Source organism: Rattus rattus, chromosome 2 (assembly GCF_011064425.1).
Source record: "Rattus rattus isolate New Zealand chromosome 2, Rrattus_CSIRO_v1, whole genome shotgun sequence".
NCBI classification, from domain to species: domain Eukaryota; kingdom Metazoa; phylum Chordata; class Mammalia; order Rodentia; family Muridae; genus Rattus; species Rattus rattus.
The window spans coordinates 101,201,278-101,214,810 of NC_046155.1; the positions used below are offsets into that span (position 1 = coordinate 101,201,278).

Below are 13,533 nucleotides of genomic sequence, written 5' to 3' on the forward strand. Positions count from 1 at the left end.
TTTGTACAGTGTCATGATTATAAAACAGAAGAGAAGCTGGTTATTGGTCCACCCAATCTCTGTTCTTGTACCTAATCAGATATCATTCTTCTGAGGTGGACATGGTCAAATACAGCAAAGATATGCTACGTGTAAAGATCACAGCCAACATGTGGAAATGTGCTGGATTTGAAATGACAGAGATTTTGTGAAAAAAATCAAATAGAAATGTCTTTTACTTAAAAAAATTTGTTCAACAAACAAACCAAAAATTCCTAATTCCCTCTCAGGATTACAAAAGCCTAAAGTTTTCTTCCTGATATTTAGTCTCATAATGGGAAGTGATGTGATTTTTTTTTTTGGCTAAAATATCATTTTAAAATGGAATCCATCTAACATTACACATCATTACCTTTTTAGGACATTGGGATAGGGAAGTTATGTACTCAATTTCATCTTCTCTGAGAAATGTATGTGATAATTTTTGTTATTAAAGCTAATTTCAAAATATATGATGAGAATACAGTAATTTTCAGGAGGTTTCAAAAACATGGTGACTGTTGTACTTTTTTTAAAAAAAAAATCACCTGTACTATTTATTTAATCTTAAGTATTTAAAACATTATTACAAGATGGGGGTTGTGGCACATGTCATTAATCCCAGTACTCAGAAGGCAGAAGCAGGCAGATCTCTGAGTTCACGGACAGCCTGGTCTATAGAGCAAGTTCCAGGTCAGCCAGGACTACATAGAGAAACTGTGTAAAAAAAAAAAAAAAAAAAAAAGTGAGCATGATGCTTTCCCTAGTCCTGGTTGCTGTTTTCTTCCAACACTGGACTGTTGTGTGAAGCAAAGCATACAGTTGAGCAAGGCTCATGTCAACTAGGCTTTTTAGATTAGATCAAACCCTGAAGGACACGTTCTAAAGCATTTTGTTGTCTTTCTTTTATTCTGAAGTAGAACCACTAAGGGGATGGTTGAAAACATACATGAAGTCGCAAGTTGGGGTCTGGACCAGTCAACAACCCTAGCCTCCCATTCTGTGACCAGACTGTGTAAGAGCAGTACAGTGTTCAGGTACTGACTGTCATGCTAAAATGTCTAACACCTTCCGTCACGTAGATTCCTGCTGTGAAAGTCCTCAGGAAACCGGAGACTAGCCTTGCTAGCCTTGCTAATGATAACCACACAGAGCGGTGAGGCTCAGTTGGTCATCACTGGGCGAGGAAGGGTCAGGGTCACTATAGATCTGTGTCAGAGCCAAGCTCAGGATTTCTTTTTTTTCTTTGTAAAATCGTAGTTCTTGTCCAGCCTTCCTGGCTTCCTCCAGCTGCCCCAGGGCTGCACGCAGCTCTTGAGAGAGAATTCCTGGTGATTCACGCTCCTTCATAATCCAGTCCAGGGCCATATGGCTACGCATCTTTTCATCTAAAGAATATTGGGAATAATAGGAGATGACTTCCTAGAACCAAGAAACAAAAGTTCAGAGTGTCAATAAAGAGGAACAGAGGCGCATGTGTGTAAGGCCTTCCATACCTCCCCAATCATATGGCCTTCAAACAACTAACTCTAACTTTAAAAATCTGAAACCAGATCCCATTGACATATTTCTGAAAAGGAAATGATGAACTAATCATGTCTCGAAAAGCCTGTCACTCCAGGCTAAGTCAAAACCTAATACTAGAAAATACTGCAATGTTCACAAAATGAAGCTCTGGAAAATATAAGCCTGTCCTTGAAAATGTATTCCTGTAACAAGTAGTCTAAATATGACTTAATTCTTCATTGGATCCTTGGGTCTCGTACCATTGCCTTTCACAAGACAGAAACCTGAAAGAAGTTACAGACAAGTTGAGGTAGAATAAGGTTTGGCCATGCCTATTTCAGAAATGAGGAAGGAGTCAGTCACGGGGTCTTCAGAACAGGACTTTGAAATTCAAGACTCTCCTTCCCAGCCTCTGTGCTTTGTTGTTGGAACACAGTTGAAGAGTGGGGTCTTGTGAGGAGAATTTTGAGTGCTTGTAAGAAAACGCCAAGAAAGCAAGACTGTTGGGGTCAAGGTTGTCTTTGTTTTATTCAAATGTTGATTTCTGTACTGGCAGAGAGCTGAGTACTGTTCAGATTTCGGTATTGTTATTTTTATACATCATCACCTGCCTCATACTTTGCAAGCATACATCTCCCTCACCTTCTGATTGGTTTGATAAAGATCTGATGGCTAATAGCTAAGAGGGACAGGAAAGGTAGGACTTGCGGGTCAAGATAGGAGGGAGGGGTGGAATGAGCAGGTGCCTGGTCTGAGGGAGAGGTCACAGACTGCATGGCAGATGTGGACTAGATGAGTGGGGTTAATTTAAATGAGATGAGCTAGTTGGAGGTACCCATCTATAGTGAGTGCCTAAAGTGTCATAAATGTTAATAAGTATCTGTGTGGTTATTCAGAAGCTGGTGGGTCTGAGACAGTCCATCCATACAAGACAAGAAGAATCTTGTGATCTCTGTTTCTTTAAAAACATCTAATTGTTCTTGGAATATATTTTCATGCTCCTTCCAAGTGTAGCAGATAGGAGTGAGCTTCCTTCATATTTTTCATTACTGTTGCCTCTATGGAAGCCATGTGTGGCTTGTCTGCCATGTGGAGCTTTCTCTTGTGATGGTATACTTTACTCATGTGACTCTTCTTAACTCTCGAAACTTAAGTTGTCCGATGCTCTGTGTGAGCTGGGCTATGGCAAGAGACTTTAGTCCACCTCATTCATTGGCTCAATTCTCCCAAGCCTCACTGCCTTGAGACTGGTAAACACTTTGTTAACATAAGGAACACAAATATCCAAGTAGCCCACAATAAACGCAGAAGAAAACACTTCAAAAATATATGATCGAATAGGTGGCTTTCACTACTGGTATTACAAAGATACCTTTGTGATACACCGTTTCTTGCTTTTGCAAAGCAATTAAAAAATTAGCCACTCCTTTCGATTCATCTCTGAAAAAATATCCATCTATCATGCTGTCACATACATGTTTGATCACGGGGAATGGATGCGTTGCTTATTTTTATTTTCAAGAACATATGGTATTTATTTATGACCTTAACAAATTAAAAACAATCATGGAAAAGTGTTTATAACCGACCCAACATATTTCAAAGGACTTTAATAAAATCAAAGGAAAGGAAAAAAAATAGCCCAGGCTGTTGTCAGCTACTCATCTCTTTTCTGTCTTTGACCATTTGAGAGCCAGACTTTCTAAGCAAAGAACAAAATGGACTGGGGCTGCAGAGCCTCCACCCGCATCTTGCTGACTATTAGAGGCTTAGTTCTTCATACGAATTCTTATTAGGAAATTCTCGAAAATCAATTATTGTCTTCCAAGTTCCAATGGTGCGAAGAGAAAGCATACATCTCACAGGACAACGTGGAGAAAATATGAAACATACAGGACAAGGTTTACATTTGGTACTAAACAGAGGAAGGGTTCTTATTCTAAGTAATGAAGACATTGCAAAAACAAAGAGGGGAAACTTCTAAAATTAAGGTGACTAAATTCGAGGGTGTCCATTTCATGATCTTTTCTGAAGCTTTTGAAGAACTTTTAATGGTTGAGAAATAACCTTTTGGTATAACGATTCTGTCTGTGTTTACCTAGGAGGTTTTGAAAGCAACTCGTTCTCTTTCTTTCTGTACTGGAGAGTGCAAGAGGGCATAGATCCAAGGTATGAAACTGGTGGCACAAGGTAAGTCAGTACCTCACTGAGACTCCAACACTGTCTTAATGGTTGCTTCACTCTGCTTCCAGTATAATGGGTGTTCAGATCAAACCGATACAAAGCCAACATTCTTACTGTGTTGCAATCTCTGATTCAGTATTTCTTCACTTGTCCCTGCTCTTAACTCAATAGGAAAATATAAATTTAAAACAAAAAATTGCATAAACAGAGGAGGTTTTAGTCCGTATGTGTAAAATGTAAACAAGTGTCTGAACAAAGAAAACCTCTTCGAAGTTTGCTAAGCTCCTGACCTTGTCCTCAGCACGCTAATCGGTGTCGAGCAGAACGTCTCACCTGTCGAGAGCACTTTGTTTCACGGAGGGCTTTCAGGCTTCCATTCCAGTGAAGTAGTTGGAAAATGGTCATTAGTTCCTACAAAACCCAAACATCTGTCATTGATCTTAAAGAAGTACATGCCAGTAAGAGCTGAGTAGACATAAGTCTGACCCCCAAAAGCAAAGGAAACAAGATATAGGATATTGTCATATACCTTAAGGCTTTCCGAAGAATAGAGTCCTGAGGCCCCTGAAGTGTAATCCCCATTCCCTTGCTCTGTCCTATGTTCAATACAAAATTACTAAATGATTGACAAGTGTCTTTCGACACTAAAAATATACACATTAAAATAATTCATACACACCAAAAGTTACTTAAGTATGTCAGAACATAGGAAAACTAAAATCCAAAGTTATGTATATATCATTTTGAATAGGCAGAGACTGAAAACATTTTAAATGTTCATTTTTTAGAACAATTAAAGAACGATTTGTCCATATTACTGAACCCTGCATACATAAGGGATATAAACACCCTCTAAGCTGTAATACAAAGAAGTCTGTGATGTATTGTTAACATAACAGAAAAGCACACAACAATGTGTACTTTTGTGTTTTATTTTAAAAGAATAGGAGATTCCTATACACAGGTTTACTTGTAAATGCCTGTAAGAGTTCTTAAAAGATGCAAAAGAACCCTGTAATAGGGAGTCCTAGGATCTCACTTGGTGGCAGAACATTTACTTAGTGTGCATGAGTTTCAATATTGAATCTCCAGCACCAAAACAATAAACAAAATTTGATTTGGTAACATGCCTGACTTGAGAGAAAGGGGTGGGAGGGATTCTTTGCAACATTCTAGAGAAAAGATTTTAGGTTTTAAATCATGTAAATAAGTGACATTAAAGAAAAACACAACTGAAATTTTAAAAATGTAAACTGAAAAATAAATATGCGTACATTCCTAAGTAAAATTTATAGGAATCCATCTGCTTTGGACCATGTTCCTTCCAAAATTTGATCCAAAATGGACCAAACAAAATAGAATCACTCATGTTAAAGTTCCCTGTCAACAATTTGAAATATATTATTCACCTGACTTTCTCAAAAATCAGGAAAGGGGGCGGGATAAAGAGAAAGAGGAAGAGAGGCATGGGGGAAGGGAAAGAATTTTCGCCAGCATAAAAAGAGAGTAAACTTCTCCGCTTTAAGAATGCCTTAAATAGGGCTGGAGAGGTGGCTCAGTGATTAAGAGCACTGAATGCTCTTCCAGAGGTCCTGAGTTCAAATCCCAGCAATCACATGGTGGCTCACAACCATCTGTAATGAGATCTGATGCCCTCTTCTGGTGTGTCTAGGACAGCTATGGTGTACTCATATACATTAAATAAATAAATCTAAAAAAAAAAAAAAAGAGTGCCTTAAATACATGGACAGCATGGTTGTATTTACCCTGAAACAAAGGGTTCTGCATTCAGTGTTCTCATCCTTGAGTGAGCACAACAGGAACCTGGCAGCTCTATTCCCACTTCCCTGCATAAAGTCAAGGTGAGCAGAAGCCCAGCCAGGTGACTATTTCCATTTTCCTAATGTAGTCACAGTTTTCCACTGCAATAGCTGTCTTTTACTTATTCAGGGATTTTGCTTTTGTTCTTTGTTTTGTTATTTAGCTAGACATAAATTATGGATCAATACCATAAACCACAACCGTGTAATCCTTGGAAAATAACATTATATAGTTAAGAAACTTCCTGCTCATGAAAATAGTCAGGAAATCTTAGCATCTAGACAGATGTCCTATTGACTATTCATAACAACAGTCTCTTACTGACTCTTCTGTTTGCTCGAGAACATGCTTTTCTTCTGAAAGGTATAATGTTAGGTTGCAGGCACGTTAAAGTTAGCTGGCTTGTCTCGGAAATGTAGGATTATCAGAGGAACGAGCAGCACTAGTCTCAGCGCTACAGTGGCTATTTCTAGTTTTCATCCTGAGATACAGTTGGGCACATTGTCTCCACCATACAATGCGTATCCCAAGGGACATTGAACGTGAAGTAAAAGCAAAACCATTTGTTTCCATCGATTAAATATCACACACATATAAACTACGTTGGTCCTTCCATGCCGAACAAAGACCCCACTGTACAGTGTTCTAAGTCAAATGCCCAGAAACTTTCCCTGTTCCAGGCCTTCTCTCTGGCCCCATGCAGTTACATGATGCCAGCACATCACTACAGGAATATGAAAATGTCAGAGCACTTCAGCAGACTACTAAATCTTGCCCAATAGGGCTCTCACCGTGCCTGTCAATCCACTCATCAGAGAATCCCCAGTTGCTCAGGAGAGTAAATTTCTGCTGCCTTCCTCAATGCTCCCTTTAAAACCATACAAACTCTTGCCACTCATGTCATTGTGGCTTTGCAGCCACCAAATGAATATAAATTCTCTATGTTCTATGTTGTAATAAAAGTTTCTTTTGATTTCACATTAAAAATCTACTTGACTCTTGCACTCGTTATATTTTTATTTGTGTGTCATGTATACCCATACATGTACACGTGAGTAGATGTGTGCACAAATATAAAGGAATGTAGAGGTCAGAGGTGAACAGTGGACGTACTGCCTAGTAATCAGTAACTCAGCCACCCTTCTTTTTTATTTTCTATTTTTTGAGACAGGGTCTCAACGAACTTGGGGCTCACTGATTTGACTAGATTGCCTAGCAAGCCCTACGTATCTCCTTGTCTCCATCTTCCCACTGCTCAGACTACAGGCTTGAGCCACCATGACTGGCTTCTTGGGCCCATGCAGAGGGCAGAGTTAAAGTCCTCTTGTCTGTGTGTAAGCACTTCAGCCTGAGTTATATCTACAGCCCTGTATTTCTTTTTTAATAAAAATAAATCACTTTGCTTCTTCAGTTGACCCCTTGCCCATCCCAGAACTGCAGTTGGTTTTAAATATATTTACTTTTTTCTAGTTCTGGAGATCAAACGCAGAGCCTTGCATATGCTTGGCAAGCCCCATACCATTGATATATACTCACGGTCCCTATGTAAATTTGGCAGCCGAAAGAGAGAGGCAGGACTTGTGTTACAGCTTGCACTGCCCATATTAGCACTTTCCCAAGATGACACTGTCTAAGTAATAGCTTATTGCTAATATGGCTCTTGATGCCCTCTTTGACTGTTTTTGTTGTTGATGTATACTCTTCTTTCTTCAGGGTCTTCTGAGACCCCATTCTCATCTCTGCACCAATGCCTGCTTCTTGTAGATGTGCTGTTGTTCATCTACCTGGAGAACCTCCCAGAACTTTGCAACCCATGGTTATACTGTGAGCAGACCCAGGAAGCTTTCTCATGCCCCCTGGCAACCTTTATCTCTCAAAGGCTCCCCAAAAGGCTGGAACTCTTCTTGTCTCTAGGAAGAAGGTCATTTTATCTCCCCACTGCTCCGGTTTATCTAAAAAGTGCTTCCTCCTGAGTGTGGCTCTGGGTCTTGCATTTCTTTACGGAAGGTGACCACCTTCTCATCCACCTTCTCTCCATCTAGCTTTTGCCCTGCTGTGTGAAAACACTTGCTATCATTGTACAAGGTATTCCTAATTATTTACACTTCTGTTCTGTTTCCTTATGTGTGACCAAATTCTCTTTTGTTGTTGTTTTGTTTGCTGGGTTTGTTTTTATTATTTATTTATTTATTTATTCATTTATTTTTTATTTTTCCTTTTCCAAGACTGAGTCTCACTATGTAGCTCTGGCTGTTCTGAAGGTCGCCTTATGTGGACAAGGCTGATATGGAACTCAGGGGTCCACCTGCCTCTTCCTCCTTAGTGGTGGGAGTACAGTTCTCTTCACAACTTCCTGAGGATTAGTTTGTGCTTGGTCCATTGCCTCCACGCTCTGAGTATCTATCAATGGAAATTCATGCACAACTTCCGAGGACTTCTGTAAAGCATTCTTTTCTAGTTTCACGGTGGTTCCTGCTGCCTGGGTTTTGCCCTGGCTTTGTATCTCATCAAGCCCTGACCTCCACAGGAACTTGGAGTCACCTACTCTGTGACAATTTGCTCTGTTTTTAAGTTGTGGAGTTTGTTAAATAGGCTAATCCTGTAGGTTTGGGAGCCTGGCTGGGCTGAAAGGAACATGAGAGGCTCATTAGGTTGAGGTATACGAGGTAAGACTTAAACTGGGTGGGGCTATTCATGAATTTTCTGGATCTTTTAAAAAGTCAGTATTTTGTGCCAGGCATTGTTGTACACACGTTCATCTCCAGTACTGGGAAGGCAGCAGCAGGCAGCTCGTGTGCTTTCAAGGCAATCCTGGACTACCTACTGAAACCTTGTCTTAGAAAAAAAAATTATTATTATTGTATTTTGTTTCTTAGGATGGCTTTTTGCATTCATTTCATATTTAAAATACATTGTTGTATAATATTATCTATCTTACTCACTGAGCTTTTTTTTGATGATTTTTATTGGATATTTTCTTTATTTACAATTCAAATGTTATCTCCTTTCTGTTGTCCCCCTCTAAAAAGCCCCTTTCCCATCCCTCCTTCCCCTGCTTCTATGATGGTGTTCTCCCACCAACCTACCCACTCCTTTCTGCCTCCTCATCCCAGCTTCCCCTACACTGGGGCATCCTTCACAAGACCAAGGGCCTCTCCTCCCATTGCTGCCCAACAAGACCATCCTCTGTTACATATGTGGATGGAGTCATGTGTAACTCCATGTGTACTCTTTGGTTGTTGGTTTAGTCCCTGGGAGCTCTGGAGTGTCTGGTTTGTTGATATCGTTTTTCCTATGGGGTTGCAAACCCCCTCAACTACTTCAGTCCTTTATCAAACTCCTCCATTGGGGACCCCATTCTCAGTCCAATGGTTGGCTGCCAACATCTGCCTCTGTATTTGTTAGGCTCTGGCAGAGCCTCTCAGGAGACAGCTATATCAGGCTCCTGTCAGCATGCACTTCTTGGCATCTACAATAGTGTCTGGATTTGGTGACTGTATATGGGATGGATCCCCAGGTGTGGCAGTCTCTGGATGGCCTTTCCTTCAGTCTCTGCTCCACACTTTGTCTCCATATTTCCTCCTGTGAGTATTTTGTTCCCCCTTCTAAGAATGACTGAAGTATCCACACTTTGGTCTTCTTTCTTCTTGAGCTTCATGTGGTCTGTAAACTCTATCTTAGGTATTCCAAGCTTTTGGGTTAGTATCCACTTATCAGTGAGTGCATATCATGTGTGTTCTTTTGTGATTGGGTTACCTCATTGAGGATGATATTTTCTAGTTCCATCCATTTGCCTAAGAATTTCATGAAGTCATTTTTTAAAAATAGCTGAGTAGTATTCTATTGTGTAGGTGTACCACATTTTCTGTATCCATTCCTCTGTTGAAGGACATCTGGGTTCTTTCCAGTTGTGGCTATTATAAATAAGGCTGCTATGAACATAGTGGAGCATGTGTCTTTGTTATGTTAGTGCATGTTGGGGTATATGACCAGGAGTGGTATACCTGGGTCCTCAGGTACTTCAATGTGCAATGTTCTGAGGAACCTCCAGACTGATTTCCAGAGTGGTTGTACCAGTCTGCAATCCCACCAACAATGGAGGAGTGTTTTTTCTACACATCCTCGCCAGCATCTGCTGCCACCTGAGTTTTTGATCTTAGCCATTCTGACTGGTGTGAGGTGGAATCTCGGGGGTTTTTTTGATTTGCATTTCCCTGATGAGTAAGGATGTTGAATATTTCTTTAGGTGCTTCTCAACCATTCACTATTCCTCAGCTGAGAATTCTTTGTTTAACTCTGTACCCCTAGGGAAACGACGCCCTTCACCAGAGCCACAAATAATATAAAATACCTCGGTGTGACTAACCAAGCAAGCGAAAGATCTGTATGACAGGAACTTTAAGTCTCTGAAGAAAGAAATCAAAGAAGTTCTCAGAAGATAGAAAGATCTCCTATGCTCATGTATTGTCAGGATTAATAGAGTAAAAATTGGTCATCTTGCCGAAAACAGTTTACAGATTCAATGCAATCCCCATCAAAATTCCAACTCAATTCTTCATAGAGTTCAAAAGAGCATTTTGCAAATTCATTTGGAATAACAAAAATCCTAGGAGAGCAAAAACTATTTTCAGCAATAAAAGAACTTCTGGGGGAATCACCATCCCTGAACTCAAGCAGTATTACAGAGCAATAGGGATAAAAACTGTATGGTACTGGAACAGAGACAGGCAGGTAAATCAATGGAATACAATTGAAGACCCAGAAATGAACCCACACACCTATGATCATTTGGTCTTTGACAAAGGAACTAAAACCATCCAGTGGAAAAAAGACAGCACTTTCAACAAAAGGTGCTGGTTCAACTGGGGGTCAGCATGGAGAAGAATGCAAATCGATACATTCCTATCCCCTTGTACAAAGCTCAAGTCCAAGTGGATGAAGGACCTCCACGGTAAAACCAGAATCACTGAACTTTTAAAAGCATCTTTGGATTTTGTGCAAAGATTGATGTATCACTTGCTCCTCCTTGTCTGGGCCTTTTCGGGTTTGTCTCAGCAAACTGCCCTGGGTTTTATCCTCAACTTAATCGTTTTTTGAGCAAAGCCCCTGGCGTTTTTATTTTGCACTGAGCCCCACAAATTATATAACTGGTCTTGATCAGCAAAGTGAATTGTAAACTGAATGGTGAATAAAGCCTGTGTTTTCTTTGCTCGGCAGGGAAAATTGCAGTTGCTGCTCTCCATCCACAGCCCACAGCTCCCTGTCCTACTTTGTCATTCACTTCGTTTAATCCTGCAACAACTGGGCTCTGTCCTGGAAACTGCCTGCCTGCTTTCACAATGGCTTTTCAGCCGCTCTGCGTCGCTTTGAGTTGCCTCTTCTGGGAGTTTGGGAGGCTGACTTGGTTCTGCGATTCATCAGAAATAAGAAAAACAAACACTGTAAATGGAGAACTTGGAAAACAGGTGGGCACCATCTCCCCACCCAAGAAAATGAGTTTAAGAGGAAATTTGTTTATGGGATGAGGCTTTAAAAGGCGACCTGGAGAATTTAGCACAGATGTAAATAAACAACTCTTCCTTGGGTTGCATTAGTCTTCAGAGTAAATATATTAACCAACTTCAGTCAAATTCTGCCTGGAGTCTGACCTTGACAAGACCCAGCGCCCGCTGGTTGCGGCTCCTGTCCCTCCCACTAACAGCAGGCAGTTTTCTCCCAGGCCAGCTTACCTCACAATAGGCAGCTCCTTGCCTCCCAAGGAGTGAAGGTAAGCTGAAGCCTATTGCGATTCCTCAGCGCAGCAGGACTGGCCCACCGAAACCCAAGGGCAGTCCGGAGACACCAACCTTGTTTTTCTACGCTATAGTCAACCATTCCTAGATCCAAACACCCTTCTGTAACCACCCCCGCTCCAGGAGGGGGCACTGATTTGTGCCTTTGCAGAAACAGCACAAGTCTGTATTCTTTTCCCTTCATGTGTAGACACAAGCTGATAACATCTGCCCAGACCCTATGGAACAAGCTAGGCCACAGCAGGCAGGCGGAAGGAAAAGCTTGGCTCCCTGGGTCCTCCCTCCTGACCCGAGGATTCGGGTTTTCCTGCCTTCTATCTTTTCCCTTTGTCCTTATCCTGCCTCCCAGCCTTTAGGAAGCATTTCCAGAGTGTGGTTGAAGTGATTATATATCATTTAAATACATTACAGTGGACCACACAGAAAGCAGACCAGCAAGACAAGGGTTAAAGCGATAGAGACCAAAGATTGAGTAGAGTCTTTCATAGTACTTAGAAGGAGTTTTAAGAAAAAAATAATTAAAAAAAAATTGCCTTATCAGCATTGGCAGACTAAGCCACCCATGTTCAAAATCATTTTTTTTAAACTTCTGCTAAATCACGTACAACTTCTTTGTACAGGGATAACAGTAACAGATATAGATATATTTGAGGTTAGATTGTAGGGAAACATAGGCCTTTTATAGTTTCTTCTTTTTATTGTAAGGGAGGAGGTCATGAAGCATTTTGTCAGGGAGTCTTATGAAGCTTGTGATTATATAAAGGTGTGTGTGTGTGTGTGTGTGTGTGTGTGTGTGTGTGTGCGCGCACGCGCTCGTGCTCGCGTGCGTGTCTGTTTGCGTGAGTGTACGTGCGTATACGTGCGTGTGCATGTGTGTATGTGTGTGCATGTGCATACGTGTGTGTGCGTGTGTGTGTGTGTGTATGTGTGTGTGTGTGTTTTGTGGGGGCATGGGGATGCTCCATCAATGAAGTAGCCTGTTTTAAAGTAATACAATCCTGCAGAGTCATCCTTAACCTTCATGGAGTGTTTACCATACGCCAGGCTCTTCTAGACTCCTCTCATTGGGCCCTATTTCACCTTCACACTGGTACTGTGAAGTAATACTGGGATTTCCTCAGATTTATACACAAATGAAAAAACACATCTACAGATAAGGAACAGAGTAAGACTAGAAGCATCCAGTCCATTCCCTGGGTCCTCAACCACTCCAGAGAAAAGTTGGTGGCCTTGGGCTTCGGCTGCAACACAATGATTAAGTTTTGCCATGATAAACAATATTTGTCCATAACATTCTGTAGGTCTGATTACTTCTTAAAATCAAACTGAAGAAAATAGCAGCACTGTGGGTGCTGCTGTACTATTACATATTAATTTTAACTTGTTCTCTGTGGTCGGATATTTTAGTTTCTTCAAGCTTAGCTCTTTAGAGGGACGCACATTTCCTTCCAAATCACTGCTGAATTTTCGTCTGCCTATTGCCAGAATACGAGAATCTGATATGTAAGAAAAGGAGAGAGATTGCCTTGCATGGGTCTGAAGCCAGGAGCTCAGCCATCTCTTAAGTAAAGATAATCTCCCTCGGATAATAACGTCAGGATAATAACAACTATTTCATATAGCTGTTGTAAGGGTTAAATTTTAGTAATGGTTGTCAATACTCAATACGATGTCCCCCCAAAATATAAATAAGAATCAGGTATTGATACCATTGCTATTAATGTAATTTTCATATTGCAAATACAGATACAATAAGCCAGTTGTAATTAGCCATCAGTAAGCCCAAAATGTATACAGTACAGCTAATCCAGGGAACCTCACAGGCTTGCAGAGTATGCCTTCGACACGCTCAAAACATTTGCACTGGCTTGCCATCGGGCAAAAGTTTATAATGAGGAATTAAATATCTTCTGTGATTTATTGAGCAATATACTGAAGAGACAAGGAGCTGTATTGTTTCCATGCCAACGTAAAAGTGGGAAATCGTAAATTGAGGACTGTGTGTGGTAAGTAACAGAGTTCCTCAGCTGTTACCGCTTGTCAGCTGTGGAAGACGTGGTGCTAATGTTGGTTTCCCTCCTAGGAGGGAGAGGCACATGCTTTTCAATAGAAACATCAGAACTGAAGTAGTGCTTTAGAAACTACCTCCTTAGAAACCTTTATCTGTGACTTCTGGAAATCAAGGAAGCATAAGCATTATTATATTATACAC

General features: G+C 40.8%; 1 protein-coding gene across 1 annotated transcript in view; it reads right to left on the bottom strand.

Moving 5' to 3' along the window:
* Positions 1 to 906: 906 nt before the first annotated feature.
* Lix1 (limb and CNS expressed 1) overlaps positions 907 to 13,533 on the bottom strand; it is a 55,784-nt gene continuing 43,157 nt past the window's right edge. Inside the window, exons 5-6 of the mRNA XM_032893143.1 lie at positions 4,042 to 4,119; positions 907 to 1,440 (exon numbers count right to left, since the gene is read on the bottom strand). Coding sequence (XP_032749034.1) covers positions 1,153 to 1,440; positions 4,042 to 4,119 — 366 coding nt within the window. The 3' untranslated portion in view covers positions 907 to 1,152. The remainder of the gene's footprint in view (positions 1,441 to 4,041; positions 4,120 to 13,533) is intronic.